The sequence below is a fragment of the Nicotiana tabacum genome, chromosome 7 (assembly GCF_000715075.1).
Source record: "Nicotiana tabacum cultivar K326 chromosome 7, ASM71507v2, whole genome shotgun sequence".
Lineage (NCBI taxonomy): Eukaryota > Viridiplantae > Streptophyta > Magnoliopsida > Solanales > Solanaceae > Nicotiana > Nicotiana tabacum.
Window position 1 is genome coordinate 115,868,060 of NC_134086.1, and position 26,729 is coordinate 115,894,788.

General features: G+C 38.6%; 1 protein-coding gene and 2 long non-coding RNA genes across 3 annotated transcripts; 2 read left to right on the plus strand and 1 right to left on the minus strand.

Moving 5' to 3' along the window:
- Positions 1–811: 811 nt before the first annotated feature.
- On the minus strand, positions 812–2,519 carry LOC142182569 (uncharacterized). Its single transcript, XR_012711378.1, has 3 exons — positions 2,438–2,519; positions 2,039–2,105; positions 812–871 (listed from the first exon to the last, which is right to left on the minus strand). It is a non-coding gene; the product is annotated as an uncharacterized LOC142182569 (long non-coding RNA).
- Positions 2,520–10,698: 8,179 nt separating this feature from the next.
- Positions 10,699–18,172, plus strand: LOC107798034 (uncharacterized). The gene is made up of 2 exons (XR_001650812.2): positions 10,699–15,313; positions 17,932–18,172. It is a non-coding gene; the product is annotated as an uncharacterized LOC107798034 (long non-coding RNA).
- Positions 18,173–21,773: 3,601 nt separating this feature from the next.
- Positions 21,774–25,522, plus strand: LOC142161825 (uncharacterized). The gene is made up of 2 exons (XM_075217521.1): positions 21,774–24,006; positions 24,075–25,522. Exons 1-2 carry the CDS (start codon positions 22,879–22,881, stop codon positions 24,093–24,095), a joined length of 1,149 nt encoding a protein of 382 aa, XP_075073622.1. The 5' UTR covers positions 21,774–22,878; the 3' UTR covers positions 24,096–25,522.
- The last annotated feature ends 1,207 nt before the right edge of the window (positions 25,523–26,729 follow it).

A 26,729-nucleotide genomic window follows, 5' to 3' on the forward strand; every position in this document is an offset into this window, starting at 1 on the left:
CTATCCAGTAGGCTTCTTCGCCACTACCAAGTCGTACAAATACACCTCGCAACACTAACATACTCATCACGTGGATATCCAACCTCCATTCCGGCTAACAAGGACAATAATGAACATATGAGTTCAAAACACTTGCTCACAAAATCAGCACCTCGGTGCTCAAGCCATTGGCAAAGATTTGGCCTCAAGTCCTCCTGACTGGTCTAACTTCAAACTCACAGAGATTACACCTCGCCCCTCGATCGGGGAATCAAAAGCCATCGAGACACATCTGATACTGAGCGCCCGTTGGTGCATACGATCACGCGGAAGGAATTTCAAAAGTTTCTTTTCAAGCTGAATCGAGGACGCACGATAAGAATTCAAGAATGTGAAGTTTTCCTAAAGGTCCTGCAGCCTCCCGAGGATAAGTACATACGTCTCCGTACCGATCCGCGAGACTCTACTAAACCGGCTCATGACTCGTGAGACCAAGTAACCTAGGCTTTGATACCAAATGTCACGACCCAAAATCCCAACCTTCGGTCGTGATGGCGCCTCTCGTGGGGACAAGGCCAGCCAACAACAAAACAATACATCTCTTTATAATTACTTAGCAGGAATAAGTCTAATTCGCAGATAATATAATCACAAGTGCGAAGTAAACATGATAGAATAATGGAAACCATCCCAACTCAACCCGAAATCGGGGTGTCACAAGCCACGAGCATCTAAAGATCTAAATACTAATACAAGACAAGCAATATAAAGAATGGAATTTAGAATCAATGAAGAAATACGGTGCCGTGAACGCGGACGGTCACCTTGCTCAGCTACAATAGTATACCTTCAGTCCGCTAATAACCCGCTACCGGGTGAACAGTACCTGCAACTGCACGCGAGGTGCAGGGAGTAAAGTGAGTACTTCCAACTCAGTGGTAATAAGAGTAAATAATAACTGAGCGATAAGAAATCACGTAAGAACACTTCATCATGCTATCTAAGACGGTACAACCCTTTTTGAAAACAGTAATTCCATGAAAATCCTTTATAAAATATCTGACTCAGTTTTAAACCTCTTTTGAAAATAATCTTTTTAACAGTTGCAAAATAATTCCAGCCATCGGTGTCACTATGCACAGAAACCTGCCCCTCGGGCAATATCTTCGTTCCTGGTCAGCCACTCGGGCCCCAACACTCAAGGATCAGATAGCACCAGCAAAAGTAGATAAATATCTCCAGAAATATCACAACGACAAATAATGAACAAATGCATGAATGCAATGCAATGCATATGATGGTACATTCCAGTACCCACTGCGGCGTGCAGCCCGAGCCATCCATATTTATTCATCGTCGACGGCGCTCACTGGGGGTGTGTACAGACTCCGGAGGGGCTCCTACAGCCCAAGCGCAATATCTTGGTCAGCCATTGTTACCTGACCGGTCAGCCATTGTTACCTGACCAATTTATATCATATAGTGCTATTGTTACCACTGTTAAAGTATATCATCCAGTGTCATTGTTACCACTATTTCAAGTATATCACACAGTGTCATTGTTACCACTGTGTCAAGTATATCACACAGTGTCATTGTTACCACTATTTCAAGTCACTTTATAATCAGTCCAGAAAATAATATAATAAGCCCCTTGGGCATTTACGAAACAGAAGTTCCCATCCCGGAATATATTTAAAAATATCATTTAAGTTTTCAACACTTAGAATTATGGCTGAGTTTGCAAAACAACATTTAAAACCTTGGACTGAAATTAAATGATATGCAAATCATGCTAAGCAGTAATATCAATCCTCGAAAGATTTTACAAATCGGCACAAGGCCCCAAACATGGCATCAAGCCCAGTAATATCAATGAAGTAGGTGTATCAATCACCAGTATAGTATAAACATCACACGGGATGGACCAAGTCATAATCCCCCAATAGTATCCAACCCCGCACTCGCCATGGAGTGCGTGTCACGCCTCAATATAGTGTTACGATGTGAAAGTCCGGGGTTTCAAACCCTCAGGATATCATTTACCAGTATTACTCACCTCTAACCGGTCGTAGACTAGTCCGCAATGCCCTTTCCTCTTGAATCGACCTCTTCGTGCGTCGAATCTAGTCAAAACCACAACAAATACGTTACAATAGGCTAAGGGAATATAATCCAATCGAAAAGACTCGAAAAATGTCGAAAATCCCGAAATTAGCAAAACCCGAGCCCCGGGCCGACGTCTCAAAATTCAGAAATTTTTACATCAATACGACCCTTATCTCGCCACGAGTCTATACATACCAAATTCACAAAAATCGGAGTTCATTTGACCTTTCAAATCACCATTTAATTCTCTTAAGTTTCAAGCCCTAAACCACCATTTTTGTCCATAATTTACTTGAGTTTTCAGCTCTAATCCATGTATTTAACTTGGAAATAAGTAGAAATAACTCACCTTTGATGCTTGATGAAATCCCCCTTGAAATTCTCTCCAAAATAATCCAAGCCAAATGAAAAAAATGAAAGAAATAAGCCAAATCCGTGTTTAAAAGAATCTGCCCGTGCTTCGTCGAGTTGTACCTTGCACTTGTGCTATACAAGTTGTACATTCTATTAAAAATTTTCCTTGTCGGACAACTTCTGTTTAAACACCCATAACATCTTGTATAAGTATCCAAATGACAAACGGATTGAAGATTTAGAAACTAGACTCGAAGATATTTAATTTGATAGGTTGTACACCATATAACTCTTTATATATCCCGAGATATGAGCTTCTAAAGTAGGCTCCCCGGATCAGAAAATTGCAGCAGAAATTTCTGCAGCTTTTTCTTTTCTTTTTGGTCCGAATTTCATTCCGTTAACCTTCCGAAATCCACCCGAGACCCTCGGGACCTTAACCAATTATATCAACATGTCCCACAATATCATTCAAACTTGTCTCAACCTTCGAAACACCCAAAATAACATCAAAACATCAAATCATCATCGAATTCAAGCCTAAGTTTCCAAAAACTTCCGAAAATACACTTTCGATCAAAAACCCGACAAAACGATGTCCGAATGACCTGAAATTTTGCACATACATCACAAATGACATAACAAAGCTACAGCAATTCTCGGAATTCCATTCCGACTCCTGGATCAAAATCTCACCTATCAACCGGAATTCGCCAAAATACTAACTTCGCCAATTCAAGCTTAATTCTACACCGGTCATCACAAAAATATTCCGGACACACTCCTAAGTCCCAAATCACCTAACGAAGCTATCCGAACCATAAAATTCACATTTCGAGCCCTCTAACACATAAGTCAATATCCGGTTGACTTTTCCAACTTAAGCTTCCTTAAAAGAGACTAAGTGTCTCAAACCTTACCAAAACTAGTCCGAATGACTTCAAATTTTGCACACAAGTTACATTCGACATTACGGACTTGCCCATCTTTCGGAACCGCATTCCGACCCCGATATCAAAATTTCCACTTTCGGTCGAATTTTCTCAAAAACCTTCAAATTTCTATATTTAGCCAAATGACTTCAAAATGACCTCCGGACATCCGAATTCACTTCCGATCGCGCTCCCAACTCCAGAATCACCATACGGAGCTATTCCCAGACTCGGAATCCCAAACACACATCTATAACTCTGAAATGCCTTCCAACCCAAATTTATGAAATTCTTCTAAAATACTAACTTCCACAATATACGCCGAAATGCTCACGGGTTATCCAAAACCAAATCCGGACACACGCCCAAGTCCGAAATCATCATACGAACATGCTGGAACTTTCAGATCTCAATTCCGAGGTCGTTTACTCAAAATTCTAATCCTAGTTCATTTCTTCAATTTTAAGCTTTCAAAATGAGAATTTCCATTTAGATTTGACTCCAAACTTCCTGAATTTTAATTCTGACTGTACACACAAGTCAATATACCTAAGATGAAGTCGCTCATGGCCTCAAACTGCTGAATGACGCGTCGAAGCTCAAAACGACCGGTCGGGTCGTTACACTTAAGTGACTCAAAATTCAAATGTCAACACTTATATTTCACTTGTAAATGTGACCTTCAAAAAGACACATAAGGATCACACAACCTTGGAGCACTTCGCAGGAGATAACCCACCTGCCTTGTCTTCAACTAACATTTATGTATACCTTCCACCATCACAAACATTATGCAGTCACTTAGCCTTCCTGTGTCTGAACTCATACCGCAACATGAAATTTACTTCACTCCCAACTAGGACACATGAAAAAACTCTTCGCACACCCATAACTCGGGGTTATACCTCAAATAAAGATAAAAATCAAGCACCTAATAGTTCTTCTATCCTCCAGCAGACCCTCCTTGTCGTTTCCAATTCATAAGAATACATCTCTCAGTCACAATATACTCATCACATAGCCATGCAGCCATCACTTCCACTAATAGGGACACTACTAAACATATCAGTTCGAAGACACTTGCTTACACAATCAGTACCTCGGTGCTCAAGCTATAGACAAAGATCCGGCCTCAAGTCCTCCAGACTAGCCCAACATCAACTCACAGAGATTAGGTTTCGCCCTTCGATCGGGGAATCATAAGCCATCGATGCACATCTGATACTGAGCGCTCATGCAACACACGAACGCATGGAAGGAATTCAAAGACTTACATTTCAAGCTGAATCAAAGGACGCATAATAAGAATTCAAGAATGTGAAGTTTTTCTAAAGGTTCTGCAACCTCTCGAGGATAAATACAGACATTTCCGTACCGATCCGCGAGACTCTACTAAACCTGCTCATGACTCGTGAGACTTATGTAACCTAGGCTCTGATACCAACTGTTATGACCCTAACCCCAAACTCGGTCGTGATGACGCCTCTCGTGAAGACAAGGCCAGCCAATTAAACCCAATTCACTTTTTAAAACAGTTAAACAATATAAAAGCAGTCTAAACATGATTTAATGATAATAAGTAGCGGAAATACAACTCGACACAGCCCTAACCGGGGTGTCATAAGTCACGAGCATCTACTAGTGTATAAATACAACTGAAAGTCTGAAGTATACAAATACACACTAATGAAATGAAGAGAGGGAAAAGCAGTGCTGCGAACGCCGGCAACTACCTTGCTAAACTCCGATGACTCTACCTCCGATCAACCAAACCCGCTACTAGGTGTATAAACACTTGAATGTGTATACAAGGTGTAGGGAGTAAAGTGAGTACTCCAACTCAATAAGTAATAATCATAAATAAAGCCTGAATGGTAAGAAATCACGTAAAGCATATCAAGATGTTGCATAGAAGCAGTTCAAAAACCAGTAAGAAAGCAGTGAAGCTGTAAAAATCTCTTAAAACATCTTAGCTCAATTTAACCTTCTTTGAAAATGACTTTCTCAATAGTTACGCAAATGAATGCAAAACAGTTAGTGCAGATAAGCACAGAAATCCGCCCCTCGGGCACAAATACCATAGTTTAACATGTAAATATGAAAGATAAACACATAAAGGTTCGCCTCTCGAGCACAATGTCAACAACTCCGCCCCTCGGTCCATATCTCAGAACAATACCAGCCCCTCAGGCAATGACATAGAACGGTACTAGCCCCTCAGTCAATCACATAGAACAATACCAGCCCCTCGAGCTATCACATAGAACAATATCAGCCCATCATGTTATATCTCACATCACAATGGGTACCCCCGCTCACTAGGGGTGTACAGACTCCGGGAGGGGCCCCTTACGGCCTAAGCGCAATATCAAGCCACCTTGTGGCGCACAATCTTAGGCCCTCAGTCTCATTATCATAATCAGTATCTCACTGTTGCGGTGCGCAGCCTGACCCAAAAGTATCCTCACAATACAGGCCCTCGGCCTTACTCAGTCAAAAATCACATAAGTCACTCGGGCAACACTAAAACATAACGCTCAGACCAAAATATTATTTAAAATATCATTTCAAGTGTTAAAGCAGAGTAAACATGGCTGAGTTTTAAAAATAGTGAAAAATAACATGACTGACTTCAAGTAAAAAGTCAAAACAGTGAGGAAATATCAACAAAAATCCCCCAAGGGTTCAAATAGCTGGCACTAGGCCCAAATATGGCTTTTAGCCCAAATAATGATGATAGCAAATAGTTTTCAATCAAATACGCGGTAAAATCATCAATCGGGATGGACCAAGTCACAATCCCTAATAGTGCACGACCCCACGCTCGTCATCAAGCGTGTGCCTCACCTCAATATAGCACAACGATGTGCAATCCGGGGTTGCAAACCCTCAGAACATCATTTACAATCATTACTCACCTCGATCCAATCCAAACTCTAGCCCGCGATGCCTCGCCCGCGCGAATCGACCTCCGGATGCTCCATATCTAGCCACAATCAGTATATAATCATTAAAATATGCTAAGGGAGCGAATTCCAGTCGAAAATATCCAATTTAACATTAAAATCTCGAAATTGCTCAACCCTCCCCCCCGGGCCCACGCTTCAAAATCCGACACTCACAAAATCCGACAATCCATTCAACCACGAGTCCAACCATACCAAAATTACTAAATTCCGATAACAATTCGGCCTCCAGATCTTCAAATCTTATTTTCAAATCCCTAGATCCAAATCACCAATTTACACATCAAAAACAAGTAATCTAGTCAGATTATTCGATGATAATTCAATATTATAGAGTAGAAATGATCACAAGTGACTTACCTCAATATTTCCCATAATTTCTTGCTCAAAAATCGCCCCAAGTCGTGTTCTTTCACAAAAAAAACGTCAAAATGAGTTAAAAATGTAACAGCTTTAATAAATCCGATTTTGGTCGCTAAAGGCTTAATTCCCGTCGCTAAAAGGTCCAATCTGGTCACTAAAAGGTGCGCAACAGAACTAATGCACCAGCAGTCTTTAATTTCACTAAAAAGGCTCTAACTCCATCAAACGAACTCAGAATTCGATGATTCTTGTTCCTATGAGTCACAAATAATGATACGAACATAGTCCTTCAATCGAAACTCAATTCGGAGCTCGTTTGCTTAGTGTGATATCCATTTCGCTCGTTAAACAATTAACTCATGATTCGCGTCAAAAACCCAATCACGACTTGATGAAATTAGACCAAACTTTCCAGCTCACTCCTATAATTCATTATCAAAATTCCGGAAGTCTCAAAATCAAATTTCGATCTCTAGAACTAAAAATGGACCTTTGGATCATTACATGCTTATGCTCAAAACGCCAAAATTTTCCAAAACATATCCGAGCCTCATGGGACCCCAACAAAACATGCCAACACACCCCATAACATAATTCAAACTTGTTCCAACCTTCGAAAAGCTCAAAACAACAACAAAACATTAAATCGCCCTCGGATTCAAGCCTACGAATTCCAAAACTTCCGAATTCCGAATTCAATCAAAAAGTCTATCAAACCTCGTCTGAATGACCTGAAATTTTGCTCACACATCACAAATGACACAACGGACCTACTCTCATTTCCGAAATTCCATTCCGACCCCGATATCAAAATCTCACCTATCAACCGGAAAACGCCAAAATCTCAATTTCGCCAATTCAAGCCTAAACCTTCCACGGATTTCCAAAATGCATTCTGATCACGCTCCTAAGTCCCAAATCACCTAACGGAGATAACCAAACCATAAAAATTCCAATCCGAGATCAAATGCAAACAAGTCAAATCTTGGTCAAACCTTTCAAATTTTAAGCTTTCAACTGAGACTGTTCTTCCAAATTCATTCTGATTAACCTGAAAACCAACACCAACGATTTACATAAGTCATAATACACCACACGGGAAAGTCATGCCCGAGAACTGGCAAGCGAAGTGCAAAAGCTCAAAACGACCGGTCGGGTCGTTACATCATAATACCTAAAGTGAAGCTACTCAAGGCCTCAAACCGCTAAACGACGCACTAGAGCTCAAAATTACCGGTCAGGGCGTTACATTCTCCCCCACTTAAACATACGTTCATCCTCGAACGTGCAAAGAACTGCTCCGGAGTTGTCCAAATCATTGTTTAACACCTCATGCACCTGCTCATGTCGTTATAACCCATGCGAGTATATTGGCTCGAGCCAGACTGAAGATTCTCCCTCTTTATTTAGTCAATAAGCCTAAGAACCAAATTCCAGCCTCTGAATTCCTCTACAATACCTGATTTTGGCATATGAACACCGTATAAATCCTTACACACCACATACAACACGACCATGCTCCTCCGCTAAAATCACATCATGCACCACATAGGTCGCTTAGCCATAACAACTTCTTCTAACAAGAAAACTGCAATTCCACGAATTCGATACCCACAACGCGCTTTATGACGCATACCAGTCCTGTTCCAACTCTCACAATACCTCCGCGAGGGAAGAGATGCATATAAACTAATAACCACCTACTGAATCAACAAATCATAGAGTCTCTCCTCTTGACAAGGACCATTACCTCATTCTGAACTGAATAGCAATATTTGCTCTTTAATATACTCTTCATAACTCTGATCGCACTGATCCCAGGTAAAATAACCTCGTCTTATCCAGTACAAGTTGTTCAGGCAATAAGCCATCTCAAACGAACTTTGGAGAAGAACTACTCAGCCTACGTAACGAATAGAACGGTGACTACATGCTATGAACCTACCTCAGGGATGAATAACAAGGCACACAAAATAGGTGTAAGGAACTATGCTCAATATCTCACTGTTGCGGCGTGCAACCAGATCCAATGTGACACTGTTGCGGTGCGCAACCCGATCCAAACATGACAATATTATGGCGTGCAACCGATCCATACAACATACCCGTGGCAGAGTGCCACGTGGTCCGCACATAATAATCAAGAATAAAACACACACACCAACCCATAATGCTTATACTTACAAAATGCCCGAATATCGACCACAAGCACGCCAAGTGCGAAAATACAACTCTGGGACACGGATAACGTCATACGCTATGAAACCCAAGCACAACTAAAGTGCGATAAATGACCTATATCTCGAGAGCCATCCTGTTCATATAACACTACAAGCTACACGGGACCTCAATACGAGTGCAAATAATTAATTTGTCTCATAACCCACATGGCACGATAGAGATTACACGGAATAGCTGACAATGGAGATAATATCCAATGCCTGAAGACTCCTCCGTAAGCAACGCTATGCTGAATGAACACACCCGGCCTGATGTAGAGCATACATTTATATTTAGACCCATCAACGAACCTCAAGCCGATTTTGATCGTACCGTACTAGGCTAATAACCTTTCAAGGATCCACAATAACTTTTTTCCATGACACATAAGAACATCTATCAAATCCAAAACAAACTCAGACCGTCCACAGCCTAAGGAATAGAATTCCTCTCAGGCAAAAACTCTCACATTAACGATAGTACCAAAATATCCATACTTGGTTTAATCCTTAACAATCAAATGACTAACATGCCAAACTTATAAAAGTCCCCCCACCCCCCTCCCCCCATGGGGTACACTCACATGACCTTCTGCTCAGGTAGGAAAGTTCGCACATCCATACCACCAATCGTTCTAATTCTATAAAGCAAATCAAGAATCCGCCAATAAATATACAAATCCTCTTACACAAAATGTCATCCTCAGGTGACACTAAAGAAAAATGCCAGCTTACTTTGAACATCTTAATTCTCCCCTGCTCATCCGAGCTCGTGACATTCTTGTCAACACTGAACCACAACCTTTATCCTTAACCTTCAAATCCCCATATCGTGCACCGTACCTATCATGCCGCTAGGCAAGAACATACAAATTCATCATAACCCCTGAGCTACTAGTAGAATAAACACTGCATTAGCTAGAAACCTTTCAAGTAGATCATTTCAGAAGAACCAACGCAACACGCAATTGAAATTCTAAACAGCAGAAAATACAAACCTCAAGTCGTGATCTAAACTGCCATAACTCTTCCGGAACTTATTTACACCACAAAGCCTTTTGAATCAAAATACCTCCTATTACCAATCAAGTTATGGTGGCTACCGAGCCTGCACGTACAACCACAAATCATATGTATAACTTCACAAGCCGAAGGAACTGATCATTGCCACAATCATGTCGATTCAACCATTACTAACCAAGCCAACTTCTTCCAGTTCACTCTTGACATGCCTTAGAAATAATAGTAGCTCCATTCAAGAATCATAACGAAACTCAACAACACTCCTCCTGAGTGATCAACTTCACGAGACTCTCTTGTCTCAATACCCACGAACCATCTACCTTCCTCATGTGCACAATGGCATCTCCAATTGGTACTAAGGCTGGCATGTAGGCCGGTCCCGGGCCTAAGTAGGCTAAGTGGGCCGGTCCCAATTTAAATGGGCTTCGCAGTTCCGGGCCTAAGTGGGCCCAAGTGGGCCCAACGGTTTTTTTTCTTTTTAAATTTTATTGAAGTTAGAGAAAAAAATGGTAATAAAAATATCTAAGGCAATTCTTTGTAAATTATATTATAGAATTGTGACCTAAATTTTTTAATTCAAATTTAAAGACAAATATATTGTAAAGAGATATTCAATGCAATGCATTATAATTTTATTATAGCATTAAAAAAATATGGCAATATCTTTCTTAGTCTTCCTCCCCCTATGGAATAAGCACAACAAGATGCTAATACCACCATTGAGAAGAAAAAGAAACTAATCAAGATGTGCCAAAATACAAGTTACATAATACAGACTAATTTTTATTCATACAAGTTACATGGTATCTCTTACAAACTTCACAAATCCATTAAGGTCCGGAGGAATTTCTGTTGGTGGTGGCGGAAAAGAAGCTTGGTCATCACCGCTTATGGGTGAAGCAGAATCCTCCGCAAGTTCAGCTAGCATTTCTTTGTAAGCTTCGTCTACCTCTGGTTGTGATTCAGCAAGTCCAAAATTTCATCTTTTCGAACGGATCCAATCTCTGAAAAGTACTGATTTTTCCAAGCTCTCCCTCATAGACGCTCTATAATCATCGAGTTAAAGTCTTGCTTGATTGAAAGCGCTCTCCAATGCCACTGTTGAAGCTTGAATAGTTAAAATATCTTGGGTCATCCTTGAAAGAACCGGAAAGTATTTTTCTTTGTCCTTCCACCATTCCAAAATATTAAAGGAGTTGTCGGGATTCACTTCCTCAATTCCCTATGACAAATAAACTTCAAGCTTATTTAGTTGTAAAAAATCACAAGTAGTAGAACCTTGAGAACCCCTGAACCCCGCCCAAGCATTAAGTGCTCTTACTCCCATGGTTCTTTTAGATGATTGAGAATCAGGAGAAGAAAGAGTTGGAACAATTGATCTAGCCTGATCTAATGCAACTTGATAAGCATTCTAAATAGTTTGAGCATTTATTTTAATTAGACTATTGCTTCCGGAAGTTTAGACAATTCCCATTCTTCAAGTGCTAAACCATTATATACAGTTTCATACCAAAATTGAGGACCTCCTAATTTCATAGTAGGATTTAACAAGGCAGCAACACCATAAATAGGGGGAATAGGGAAAAAATATTTTTTAAACTTTTTTCTCATAGAATAAATAGCAAGTTTATAAATTTTCCCACTCTCTGAAAAATGAGCAAATAAATTTGCAAGTTCTGCAATATAAACTGAACAGTTAGAAATAGTAGGATAATATTGCCCATAAAATTTATTTGTAGCAATATGAAATTTTTCTAAAAATCTACAGGTATTTTAACATTAGACCAATCCGCATTTGTAAGATGCTCATCATCATCACTTACATGAGCAATAAACGTTGAGTTTATGGGGTTTCTATATTCATATGCAACAACTAAACTTTCATACATGTAATTCCTTCTAGTTGGACAAGCTTTAGGAACCTTTCTCTCTCTTAGGCCAAATTCATCGCATTTTTTAAAATATTCTCTAAGTCTACTTCTACGGTTTGAATAAAAATGCAAGTTAAGAGCCATTTTAACCTTTTCAATTTCAATATTTAAAATTCTCATACCATTACCCACAATTAAATGGTAAATATGACAAATACATCTAATATGAAAAATGTTACTAAATGCAGGACTTAGTGTAGTGGTAAGTAAAGCTACATCATTTGTGTTACTAGTAGCATTATCCATTGAAACTGGCGTGATTTTATCAATAATGCAAAAATATCTACAAATATCTGTAACTGTGCTAGCAATAAACTGCCCTGTGTGACGTGAATTAATTATTCTATAAGCAATAATGCGCTTTTGCATTATCTAATCCTTATCAATCCAATGACTGGTAACAGTAAGGTAATCGCAGTCATTACCACTTCTACCAATATCAGTTGTAATAGCAACATGATAATTTATATGAGTAAATAAATAGCGTAAATATTGTTCATATTTATGTTTATATTTATAAATACCGCTCTTTACGGTTGTGCGAGAAAAAATCTGTATAAGTAGGATTCCGAACGTAATAAGGTAGCCGTAGGGGAACCTGTGGCTGACTTCCGCCTCATACGGCTCCGTCCCGAGCTTCCGTCGTCGGCCTTGGCATTAAACCACTATCTATGCATGTATTTTCAACCTGGACTGACGAATCTTTTGCTTCTCGGGTGGTGTCGAACAATGGTGCTTGCGTTGCGGGAGATGCCCGCCCAGAAAAACGTTGGTTCTTCGTTCTGTCCTTGACCTATGATATGATCAATAGCTTAATCCATCCACTGGACCACCTGGAATTCTTAATTAAACCTTTACCCGAAAAAGGAAATTGGATTTTCTTATTAAATCTTCTTTTCTTATGGTATATCATGAAAAAAGAAAGTCATTTGCACCAGGCGCACTGCGCTTTCCCTTGCCCAGATGTTCGCCTTTCTAAGTCAAGTAATGGTGACCCACCGAATAGCTAACTCATTGCCACTCATTGCCACCCCCCCGACCTCTAATATATTTAATAGCTAACTCATTGCCACAAGTTTTACACTTAGCCTTATTTTGTGGAATTAGTTGAGTAAAAAAAGGCCAAACAATGAATGTTTCTGTCCGTTTGGTACATTGTTTAGAAAAAGTAGGGGTAGTAACATGAGGATCAGACGGGACATCATTTGGATTATCATTAGTTGGGTTAATTTCAGGAGCAGGACTAGTGGGTGTATCGTCATTCGGTTGCATTTCATCAAAATCTATTTCCTCTTCATCATCTTCATCAATAGTTGGATTAGAATAAAGAGCATTCATTAATTCATGGTTTAATTGTTCACCAGCACCAATATTATGGAAAAATTGACTCTCAGTAAATTATAATGAACTATTATCACTATCAAGAATAGCAAGTGTAGGACGGGTATGAGGTTTGGGTCGGGGAGCAGGGGGCAGTGAAGGAGGAACAGATTGGCCACTCTTGGATTTTCCCTTATTTTTACCAAAAAGGTATTTTAAGGAAGCCATCGCAAGTAATCAAATAATAGAAAATAAATAAAACAAACAAAAATATAATATTAAAAATTATGAGTTGGAACGAGTTTACCGAATTGACGAATAACTTATTGAAAATTGATTATCGTTGAAGACTTCAATTCACCAACTTCATAATTTTTTCACAAATTGTAACAGAAAAGTAAGCAATAGTAGAAATTACAGAAGAAAATTAGAGAGAGATTGATTTTGTGAGAAAAATGAAAGAACGAGGGGTATTTATAGTTGAAAATAGGGAAAAGTGTAATTATAAAAAGTTTGGGATTAACACAAAGTTGGGGGGTTAAATGGCTATTTTGCAAATAGCCAACAGCTATTTTAGCAGCCCAAACGGCTACTTTTTAAATGACCAAACGGGCAAAAAAAATTAAAAAAATCTGACCGTTGGGACCGATTGGGACCGTTTAGGCCTACCAAGGGCTGTCTGGTCCCGATCTTGCGGTCCCAAAGTGAAGGACCGACCCAGAAGACCGACCCACCTCCACAGTCCAGGGCTTATCCGGTTATGGACCGTTTAGGCCTAAAAGACCACATGGGTTGCGGTCCCGAGCCTGGATCCGCCCACATGCCATCCTTAATAGGTACACCCATTCTGCAAGACCTTCCGCAAATCCGGAGCTATTTCTTCCTTTCCTTCCATACTTGTAGACATGTGATTTTTGATCCTCCCCGAAATTTTACATATTTTTAGTGCTTGGATATTAGTTTAGGCCTAATAGTACTATTTTTACTATTTTTTTAAACTTTTAACTTTATTTTATCTTTAAATAAAATTATAAAAAATATTTTCCTTTGTTTTAGCTTATTGGTATTTTGTCTAGCTAGTTTTGGTTTTAAAACTAATATAAATATAGCTTTGAAATTTTATTTTTAAAAGATAAAAAGAAAAGTTTCAAAAATAAATACTTTTACGTAGTTAATAAGACTTTTAAGTTGTAGGCCTTTAATAAGTATTGAGTAGTTTTAAATTTTCTTTAATTTAGCTATTATATTTTTATTTTTAGTTATTTCCTACTAATTAAATAATTAGTATTGTTTGGCTTATCTAAAAAAAAAGAGAAGAAAAGAAAGAAAATTGAAAAACAAACAAACGAAAAAAGAAAGAAAGAAACAAAACAAGAAAACAACGAAAAATGAAAGAAAGAACCGAAGTACGTAGTAGAAAAGAGCAAGAGTATAAGAAACAAAAATTGAAAGTGATCCCATTTTACTCTTTTTCTTCCCCATCACGTGCCTTCCCATTTTTTATATATTTTTCTTCAAAATTCTTTCTTTTTTCCTAAACCAACTATAATGTTTTCATCTGACCTTTACACACTATTCTTTGATTCACATTTTCTGACATATACAATTTTACACACTATTCTTGATTCACAATTTGGAGGACTCACCACACCACACTTTAAAAAATGGATTAAGAATAGAGGAACCCTAGAGTCACCTTTAGAGAACCAGCCGCAGCAGCCCCAATCTGCCGGCCTCCGCCCCCTCAACACCAACAACACAACCGCACAACCTTAAACACCCCATTCTAGCACCGGACTCCACAAAAAAACAACACCAGCGACCCCTTCTTCAACCGAACAGACCCAAGAGAACACCGATCTCCATCCATCAGACCACCCTTCAACTTCTCCTCTCACCAAACCAGCGGCGAACTCGTCAGAAATGCCGCACACACACACACAGAGGCACGAGCAGTAGAGAGTACAGGGAGCTGACAGCCGCAAACCACCCCAAATAGTCCATTTCCATGACTGTTCCGGCGAAATCGAAGTTCGAATCCCCGGTGCCGTTCGAGTTCCCATCAATCTGTTCCCGTGTCATCTTCACGGTTCAGACTCGGTTCGCCGAAGTTAGAGGTAATCAAATTCATATATTAAAAGAAGTTTGCTCATTTGAGGTCCGTTTCTAAATCTTATGCTACAAATTTGTTCGTATTTGTTATTGTGTGAGTGAATTTGTATTATCTTCCCGGAATGCACTCTTATAATAGAATTTCATATGAGTTTGCAATTTGCTTTATATTTTATTATGTTCGTCATTTTAGAGCTTAAATGGATTTTTAATGCTAAGAGAAGTTTATGATTGAATTCAGCGTTTCCGTAATTAATTACTGAAATCATTTCGTGTGGGTCAGGTGGAATTGATTTGTATGATCAGTATTCTTTGAGTCAATTGAATCATAGGTCGAGAAAATAGAGTGACATTAAACTTTAGAATTGGTTTTAACCATAGATTCTGCAAAACAATTGGGATTAATCATTTTATTACTTAAGCCGTAAATACTTTGGTAGGAAAACTTTAGGATTTTATATTGTAATTCGAGGTTAAAGGTTATCCCCTTTAATTTATTATCTTATCCGGGGAATGTCCGAGTAGCTTGTAAATATTTTACTCTGGGAATGTCCCGAAGTACATGTAATTAAAAGGCTAGAGATGGACATCATCGAGGAAGTGTAGTATAAGATATTTAGTACTCTTATTTTTATTTTTCTTTCTTAATTTTATTTTCTTTTATTTAGCTGGTGATAGCCTCGAGCCTCTTGTGTGTTTATTTTCTTTTCGTGTGTTGTCGCCTCAATTAGAATATCCTTTAAAGCCAACTTGATCATGTACGTAACCGTGACTTTCACGGGATTTGGGGAGTGTCTAACACCTTCTCCCCGAGTCAAATGAACCTCCTTACCCGAATCTCTGGTGCAAACTTAGTTTTGGAGTTCAAAGTGTTTTAAAAGGAAAAATTATTCTTTTAAAATGGTGATCTGGCACACCGAAACCAATATCAGGTGGCGACTCTGAAATACCCTTTTGAACACAATTCTTTGTCACTTTCATAATTGAAAACCCTTTTGTCACTTTTATTAATTTAAGAGGGTTAGTGAAGTTGGTTGAAAAAAAGGGGTGTGACAGCTCTGACAACTCTGTCAGGGACTTGCAGGTTCGAGCTGGTACTTGATCTTGTTGGCTTTTAGAATATCCGGTTGAGGCGTTTATGTTTTTTTAGCTTTATCTGACTTTTATTATGTTTTTATACTTTGTTAATATCTGCTAGTTGTTTATGTGTTTACAGTTTTCTTTTTATGTGCTTACTGCTTTATAACTGTCATCATATGCATTATCCGGTCAATTCTTTCTACAACAAATCTCGGAGTGCGCATCGCGTACATGAACTCTTTGTTGAGTCACCCTTATTTTAGGAGGAGGGGCCATCAGACATATGAAGTGGGTGAAAGGCTTGAGCAGCCACCATCGACCATACGCTCCCCTGAATTACCTTGTTAGTGAACCCCAAACTTAGGTCAGCCTTTAGGTCATTCTTATTTGCATCATGTTATTTGGACCTAGTAGAGCTCGGTCCCAGGCACCGTGCCCCATTGTAGGAAGTCTATCCAAATTTTGTCAAAATGGGCCCGTGCCCCAAATAAAATAAAAAATAAAATAAAAGACATTCAATCATCCCTATGTGATACATGTTGCATCTTTGAGGGTAAAAAGGTCATTTGGCGGACTAATGTTTGGGAAAGAAGGGTGTAAAATGAAGCAAGTAGGGCCCAATTATATTTTTCTTTCACAACTTTTTTCAAGAAAACCCAAAAAAAATTGAAAATGAAAAATCCAAAAAGATTTTGCATCATTTTCCAAAAAAAGAGAAAAAAAAGAGAAAAAAAAATACAAAAAGATTTTATATTTTTCATCATCTTTCCAAAAAAAAAAGAAAAGATATAGTTTCTTCGAATTAGTTGCATTTTTTAAAGGCTTTCTCCCATGTCCAATCTTCCCGAACTACGTGAACTTGATTCTCGTCTTTCGGAGAGGGATACGTAGGCAACCCACGTAGGGTCCGGTCTTTCTTAGTAAGCCTTAGGTTCTTGGCTTCGCGGGGTCTTAGCCAAATCTTGTATATTTAGCCACTTTTGGCCACAACGACTTTGTTGCAAAATAGGGTTATTTTGCAAAGTGGCTTGCTGAACCGTGTTTGGAGAGTCTAGAATCTACAATTAGCTGCCTCTTTACTTCAAAGCCCGTTCCTAGTGAATCTTGCATGTCTAGCCACTTTTGGCCACATCGACCATTCTTGCAAAAATGGGTCATTTGCGCAAAAGTGGTTCACTGACCCATATCTTATGATCTTGAGTCCACAACTAGGTGTCATATTATTTTAAGGTCCGTCCTTATTGAATTTGCATCTTTAGCTACTTTTGGCCATATCGGCAGTTTTTGCCAAAATTGGTCATTTTTGCAAATTAATTTTGGGTCATGATTATTGGGAGTTTGAATCCATATAATCCTTAGTGAGGCATTTCCCATGTCTATGAAGTCAATCTTGTTGAGTTTACACTTCTAGCCACTATTGACCACATAATTTAATTTTCACAAATAGCTCAATCGTTTCTTGCATGTGTCCCATAGGAGGTGTTGTGGCGTCGCATAGTGTCTTGAGTCGCTAACTCTATTTTGTCTTATTTTTCTCATTCAGGTATGAATTAGTGTACCAGGATTCGAGCATGACAGATACCCTAGGACTACATTCAGAAGCTGCTTTAGGAGCCTTTTTATGTTTTTGAGTCTATTATTCATGTTTTACTTTCTAGTCCTGTACAATAGTATTCAATCATTTAGTTGGTATTGTCGTAGTATAGTTTAGTTTGTCAAGTCTCTCATTATCGTACTTCCTATTTTGTATTTGAAAAAAAAGAAGTTATAAATGGAAAATTCAAAAAGATTTGTTTTAGTTTATTTTGTCCATTATTTTCCAGAACACACTTGATCTGATTCATGAGGGACATGATACGTAGGCAACATATATAGGGTTCGATCGAATTATTTTTTAAAACTAAAAAGAAAAAAAAAAGAAAAAAAGGCGAAATTGTGGATGTGAGAATTGAAAGGAAAGAAAAGAGTGTTTATGAGAAAGGAAAAAGAGGGAAAAAATGAGCAAGCCAGGAAGTGCTTGAAAAGAAAGAAAAGAGAAAGTTGAAATGAACAAAATTGGGATGATGCCAAATGACCTTGTGACCCTCGAAGTCATTCTAAAACCGTTAATTGTTGCTAGGGGCATTGCATGCAATGTGATATTTCTATCTGATAAATGTCCTAACGCTAACATGTTGGCTTTATTTTGCTCCTCTTTGTTACTTTCATTATAACCATAACAGAGGGTGGTTAGTTTGTGGCACTTTGGCGATTCATCCGTACAATACAAGGTCAAAGAGCAAGGTAGCCATGGTTAGCAAAGACTTAGAAACAGGAGTTGTCGACCCATCGAGGGAGATTGTGGAGTCGGAATCTGAATTGAACAAGGAGGTCAAAAGGCTGAAACAACAAATGTCTGAAATGTGTCAAGTATGGGCCAATGGTCAAGGACCACCCCTTTCTTATGATTTTCCAGAGTTTACACCCATCTCGACTACTACCACTCCGGTTTTATTGTCCGATCAATTCTATCCATTTAGGTTCAGTCTTTATCCCAATTGTACGACTATAGCTGGAACCTCTGTTGTGCACTCCCAAAGCGTGCCATTGACAACCAATCAGATAGGGGTGTGCATTTGATTTTGACCCTTATCGATTATCGATTTGTACATATGCTTATCGTTATCGTTTCAATAAGATTTTGATTTTCTTGATTTCGATTTATCGATTTTTGGAGCTTATCGATTCAGTTATCGATTACACCAATAAGAAAATTTGCGGGATTCCGCGGAAAGTATATTGCTATAAACACGCCTAACTAATATGGACAAAAAGAAGCTAAAATAAGACGAACACTGTTTATAACATAAAAATTGTGTCAACAAGCACATGCAACGAAACTAAAGTAAGGGATCAAATGTATGCCACCAACACTCCAACGGTATAAAAAAAATACATCATCACGGCTAATTCTGTTTTCCATTAATTTGAACTTCATTCCCTTGAGCTTTAAATATAATCATTCCTTAAATGTGGTAGATGAAATAATAAGGTTAGAGACTTAGGGTAAATGAAAGGGTATTATAGAATAAGGGGAAAAAATTGTCTTTTTAGTATATCTTATCGGTTTATCGATAAACCATAACCGAAAAGGACAAAATTGAAATCGAAATCGATAACTCGATAGGAAAATTTCAAAATTGAAATCGATAAATCGATAACAAATAATCGATTCGATTTATCGATAAATCGATTCGAATGCACACCCCTACAATCAGACAACCACTACAGTTATGCATGTCTTCACCATCCTCAGTCTACGGTGGTGCAGAGGAAAACTCATGAGTCACAATTTGCTACCCAACAAGAACAATACCATTCTCCTGAGTACCATTCTTACCTATTTGATGTTCCTGCAAAGATTGAGAAGCCTGGTCGAAAGATAGCACCGGAAGAAATAACCCAAAGATTGAAAAGCTTGGAACAACAGTTGAAAAACATACAAGGGTTGGCAGGTAAGAAGAGTATTGCCTTCAAGGATCTATGTATGTTCCTCAATGTTCGTTTGCCACTTGGTTTCAAGACTCCCAAATTTGAAAAGTATGATGGACATGGAAACCCCATAGCCCACCTGAAAAAGTATAGCAATCAATTAAGAGGTGCGAGAGGAAATGAAGAATTACCGATGGCTTATTTTGGGGAAAGCCTTATGGGTGTAGCCTCCGAATGGTTTATGGGTCAAGACACATCTTGTTGGTATGTCTGGGATGATATGGCCCAAGCCTTTGTCAAACAGTTCCAATATAACATTGACATCGCCCCTGACCTTAATTTCCTTTCAAATCTGAATAAGAAACCAACTGAAAGCTTTAGGGAATATGCAATTAAGTGAAGAGAACAAACAGCTAGAGTTAAGCCACTCATGGATGACCACGAGCTAATCACTATCTTTCTTCAGGATTAAGAGCCTGATTACTTCAAAACATGATGTCCGCAGTTGGCAAATCATTCTTGGAAGCAATCAAAATGGGAGAAATGGTGGAGAATGGCCTTAAGACAGGCAAAATTATTAGTCAAGCAACTCTCAAAGCTGCAACTCAGGCTGTCCAAATTGAATCTGGTAATTTTAGTGGCACGAGTGAGAAGGTTGAAGAAATCATAATGACATCAAGGTCGAGAAGTGGTCCTAGAAGAACATCTCGAAGGCATGACCAGCCTTGTTTGTTTTTTGACGATTCCCCTGAGAACCCGCAATACTCTGTTGCTCCATCCATTATGTTGTCCAGCCACCAAGACACCCCAGAAGGCGAGCGCCAGCACCGCAAAATCTCCACCAGCCTCCACAAAATTTTCAAGTGCCCCATAACACACATCCAAGCCAGGGGTATAGAGGTAAACAAAGGCTGAAAGATAATTTTACATCGATAGGAGAGTCCTATGCAAGCTTGTTTGAGAAATTAAAGCATTATGACCTGATTGCACCTATTCCTCCGAATCATGTGGACTGGCGTGCAAGAATCTTTGATCCTTCTAAAAGGTGTGAATAACATTCCAATGCCCAGTGGCACAATGTCGAAAGTTGTCGGGATTTGAAAAGAGAGATAGAAAGAATGATTCAAGAAGGGATAATTGTGGTTCAGGACAGTGACACCCAGAATTTTGCGCAATCCTTTACCTGCACATGATGATACATACTTTGTGGGGAAGATGCATGGTGATAGGGAGTATGAGAATCCTCTTGGGAACTTGCTGACTGAAGTTAATGATATTGAAACTGGTGAAGGTCCTAGTAATTTTGATGTGCAATCCAGTGGCTAAGATGTCGAGCTTAGTAATTGGAAAGGCACTCATTTCTTGGCTAGCCAGGGAGGAGTTTTGGTGGTTTATTTTGTTGTCATTTCGGTTGTCCGGGTTATTTCAGGGTTGTAATCTAGATGTTGTTTTATGGCTCAAACTCTTTATTTCTTTTTGCCTAGTTCGTTTTATTATAGTAACTCGTCTAGTGTTATCTAGGATTGTTCCAGGGTTGCAACCCATGTCTATTTTGCTTGTTTTGTTCAAATCCTTTTCACCATCTATTTAATGCAATCTCCTATTTATATTAGTTCTAGTCAGTTTTTGTTTAGGTTACTTTTCCTTTTATAGTCCTTTTAAGCCTGACTCTAGTAACATGAAATGCACGCATAATTCCCAGCTTAGTCTTGAAAGTTAGTTTAATCATGAAGCAATGACATAGTTTTGAACATGATAAAAAGAGGCATTTGAGGAAACAAGTAAAGATTCATGCATTCTGAGATAACCTAAAGTTTAAATTGAGTGAAACTAAGGCAGTAAGTCTGGGAAATCAAGAGGTGGATAAGAGCATACAACAAGGAAATGGATCTCAAACATTTTGAGTAGATCAGTCAGTGTTGAAATGCATTCTTCCACATCAATATAAGGTTGAGTCAAGTCTGCTTTGAACTGGTAATGATCATTCATTGGGACAAAGGTATTGCTCGTCGACCCTTTCTGTTTGTGATGATGTCATCAATAGATACTGTACATGATTTCTTTACTTATCTTCAATTGCATGCTTGTACTTGGCATTTTTAAAGTTTGGTATGACAAAGACATTTTATTCTGCTACCCCAAACACTTTTATCTTTTGCTACCCTTTTTGAGCCTTAATTTGCTTTGTTCCATACACCTCTTTTGGAATCAGAAGTAGAGTTGGGAACTAGAAAAGAAAAAAGAAAAGAGAAAAGGAAGAAAAAGAAAGAAAAAAAATAAAGAAAAAAAGAAAAAGAAAGAAAAGGAAAAAAAAGAAAAGAAAACCCAACTTTGTATTTGAACTACGTTCGACCTGATTCTTGTCACCACAAGATACGTAGGCAGCCTTATGGTTTGGTCACACCAAATAAAATATATTTCATAATCTCCGAAGTCAAGAGTGAGGCAGATTTTCTTAGAAATCACATCAAAGCAAAAATCCAAAAAAAATGCAAAAAGAAAAGAAAAAAACAAAAAACAATGCAGCATTTCTGTCAAGGTTTCATATGGATGTGAATGCAGCTTTACAAACTCTTACTATTGAATCTGGGCAACTGATGGATGATAATGCATTAGCTGCAACTGTTCGAGCTTTTATTGCCAAAAATAATGCAGAAGTAGCAGAGATAGAGCAAAGTGACAATGTTGAAAAACAGCCAGGTCTTACAGTTTCACAATTGGAAGATAATGTTGCTCAGAATACAACTGGTACTCGAGTTAATGCTGGGGTCGAACCAATTTTTGGGCAATTTGATGTTAGACATGAGCAAAAGGGTATTGTTATGGAGGTGAACACTGGTAAATCAGTTGGTGCAGGTAAGGGCAATAATACAAATCCAAAAGAGGGGGTTTGGAACGTGGTTTCAGCAAGAAAATCACTTACGAAATAGGTGGTATCACCAAGACAAAAAACAACAAGTTTTCAACCAAATGATTCTAATTGGTGACCAGCCCAAATGTTTTTGACGCACTGGCAGGTATGGAGGATGAACACCTAGATTCAACAATTCCAAAAGAGGATGGGATGGACAAGCAACTATTTCTTTTCACCAACATTGAAAGAGAAGGCAAAGACAGTACGAAATTAGCCGACAAAGTGACTGTTCGGCCAATTGAGTCAATGAAAAACCAGGTGGATGAACTAATGGGTAAGGCACACAGTTCGAATATTCCTACACTGCAATTCTCAAGCCCTCACTTGGAACAAATCATTAAAGATGCTCAGATTGCGATGATGACGAATGCTAATATGGTTAAACAACCTTTGGTCACTTTGAACTCTTCCGTTTTTGAAGTGCCATCACAATCTTTGGAGTCTTTTGGAAAGTATGGTGGGGATCCCGGTCAGTTAATGTTGTCAACTGGAAACAATAATGAATTTATTAAGACAAATGTGAGGGAGATGGAAATTAAATCCAAACTTTGGCAGCACCAACGAGAGGATGATGATGATGAAGCTTGGGATGCTGATTTTGCGGGGGAGTCGACAGATGAAGGTGAGCAATATAGTGGAGATGAGGAGTTGCGTTCAGTTGGCTCACCTGCATTGCCAAAAATTGGCAGCTCGTCAAAATTGAACTCAAGCAGCAAGCTCAATGCGAAGGCTCAAGTTTTTGTTCCTAAAAATATTCAGCAGCATGGTGCAAAAAGCAGAACATATGTGGTTTCGATCACTGGGCAGCAACAGTTTTTTAATAACACTCCAACTCTTAGGAGTGATAATGAACAATATGCAACAACAAGGACAACCCCTCGACATCAGCACCAATTGGTAGGCAGTCCAAATGAAGTAATTTCAACTACAAGTAATGAACGACAGCTCAATCAAAATAGTCAAAAAACGAAAATTGAGAAACCTGGGCATCAACAGTTGAATGCAGACAATTTTGGAGCAAAATCGACTGGACAACAGCAGATTTTTGCGAACACTTCAGCTGCTATTTGCGTGGTGGATCAATATGTAGCAACAAGATCAAATCATGGAAAGCAACAACAAATCGCAAGCTCTCCAGATGTAGAAATTTCAAAGCCAAAAACTGGACAGCAGCAGCAGATTTTAAAGGTGCCATTTATTAGCTCGGAGGACAGAAAACTACTGGATGCAATGGTAAATTTCAAACATGTAAATTCTTTAATACCTATTGCGTTTAGCACTGATCGTGTGAATAAAAGCAGAAACAAAATGCAATATATTGAATTACAATAAAAAAAGGCAACGCTGGCAAAGATACAAGATGGAGATGCCTTGATGGCACAGGGTACATTTCAAGATGTGCCAAATTCAGTGAAGCTGGGAAGAGATATATATGAAGAGGGAGAGGAAGATGAACTCTTAAGTACATTCCGGGCAGAGGCAGCAAGAAAAGGAGATTTATCACCTATGCATAGCGGCAAAGGTAAGAATACTCATATAAGGAAAAATAGTTGGGACGACAAGGTTAGTGAATTTTTAAATGTTAGACGACTTCCAATGAGAGTTGCCAAACAAAAGCAGGCTTCCCCAACTACATCCACAAGGTCCAACCGTTCAAAAAAGAAATGATGTTTTTTCAATACATTTTGAAGTGGGTTGATGAAGACGACAAAGAGGTACAACTTGAAGAAGTTGCGAGCATGGACAAGAAGAGACAAGAATTTAATTCTTACTACATTCTATTTTATCATTTTATAAGTATTATCATTTGCAATATCATCACAGAGTATGTTATAAACTCTGTGATGATCATTGAATATTTGGTCCGTTCAAGTTCTTATTTTTTACATGCTTGTTAATAGGTGAGGCTTTTTCTTTGCCTCAATAGGATTAGTAAGGTAAGGTTTAGCCCGGTTTGAGTTGCCTTGGTCCTATGTCTTTGGAAAAATATCTACATGGCTATGAGATTATATGCCCTCGTGACACTTTGCCGGCAGCTACACCATGAATCCTCTACATGAGGCTGCCATCATAAGGAAATGTGAGGCGCAGAGGAGTGATTATATAGCCAAGGTATATGGGTAACAATACTGGTGCTATTGTCCCCCTTATTTGTACTTTTCCTAATTGTTGTATTTTTCTTTTCTTTTCTTAATAAAAAGCTAGCCCTAGGCGCTTGCCTAGCGGATTGCCAAAAAAAAAATCCCCAAACTCCAAGAAACTGGGGTAGAAGTTTTATTTTTGCCAAAAGGCCTGATTCCAGAAGTTGTAATTTTGAACCCTTTCATCTTAAATTATTTTGAGCCTTCATGCCACCCTTTCTTTCCAACCCTGCCTAAAAGCCTACATTACGGTCCAAAGAAAGAACTTCTGACCAATCTTTGAGGATGTCAAATCAAGTGCGTGGTGAAAGTATGATCTTCTTGTATCATGGATAATACCTTGTTCTCGATGAAAACTCTCATGGGCACAGAAACGCGACGGTGAGTTGAGAAAAGAGCAAAATGAGAGAGGCTTGATGGTGAAAATCCTTCAGGGCACTACAAGTCGACTGAGGATTGTGGATCAGATGAGACAATTGAAGCGCTAAAGCCCAATTTCACAGCGAAGAGGTACAACAAGAGTTGAATAATAAACTTGCTTGAGAGATTAGGCCACTTAATCCAAAGGTGCATGTCATGATCATTTAATTTGGCATCCACATCTGATAAGTTTCTACTTTGTAATTTTTTGTTAGGTATCATCTCTTTCCAATTGTCCCTTATTTTATTCCTCTTATTTTGTTTGAGTCTCTTCTTGAGTCTGTTTGGTCAGAAAAAGTGAGAAATGACTTCAAAATTTTCTACCAGCTTTCTAATTGCACAAAACGAATTTGGCTGGCACATCAAAGTGGCATAAGTCAGGGAAAAGTGGTATGCGCACTGAGTTGGTAATAATCAACATGCTTTGGGATTCATGTGAAATGCAAGGGTTCGGTAAATATTAATTCATGAGCAAAATGCAACAGATAGAGGATATTGGGATCGAATGGAGCAGAGGTGTTTTCTGTGATAAGGGTTGAAAAAAAATGGGTACTCGATAACAGGCAAGATCTTTCAAGTTTAAATCAAAGTTATCTTGGCAAGTGCAGAAGCAGCCGCCTTCAAGGTCAAGGCCACAAACTAACCACCACATTTAAACTCACAAGTTTTCTTTATTTGAAACAGGAACAAAGCAGTGCAAGCAAGTTGGTTCAAAAACAAGAAAAAAAGAGGAAGAAGAAGAAGAAGAAGAAGAAGAAGAAGAAGAACCGACAAAGGGAAGTTTCTCAAATTTTTGCCCTTACCTGTCTTGCTAGTGTACATAAAATGTTGCCATTGTTCTTCACATTTTTCCTCCTAGGATAAAAAGTCCTAGTCTGATGGATTTCCCCCCAATCAGAAATCTTAGTCTGATGAATCTTTCTCCTAAGATAAAAGACCTAGTCTGATGAATTTTCTCCTAGGATCAAAATCTTAGTTTGATGAATTTTTCTCCTAAGATAGAAGACCTAGTCTGATGAATTTTCTCATAAGATCAAAATCTTAGTTTGATAAATCTTTCTCCTAAGATAAAAAGACCTAGTCTGATGAATTTTCTCCTAGGATCAAATCTTAGTCTGATGAATCTTTCTCCTAAGATAAAAAGACCTAATCTGATGAATTTTCTCCTAGGATCAAAATCTTAGTCTGATGAATCTTTCTCCTAAGATAGAAGACCTAGTCTGATGAACTTTCTCCTAGGATAGAAATCTTAGTCGGATGAATCTTTCTCCTAAGATAACAAAAAGGGACCTAGTCTAATGAAGTTTCTCTTAGGATCAATCTTTAGTTTTCTTAAGTTATTAATCTTTAGTTTTCTTGAAATCACGGGTCTTGCCTGGAGAATAGGGTCAATTT

Coding starts and splice junctions, on each gene's coding strand:
- LOC142161825 (XM_075217521.1), top strand. CDS start 22,879: ATGGAGGATGAACACCTAGATTCAACAATTCCAAAAGAGGATGGGATG. Junction 24,007..24,074: donor GAAAACTACTGGATGCAATG/GTAAATTTCAAA, acceptor GAATAAAAGCAG/AAACAAAATGCAATATATTG.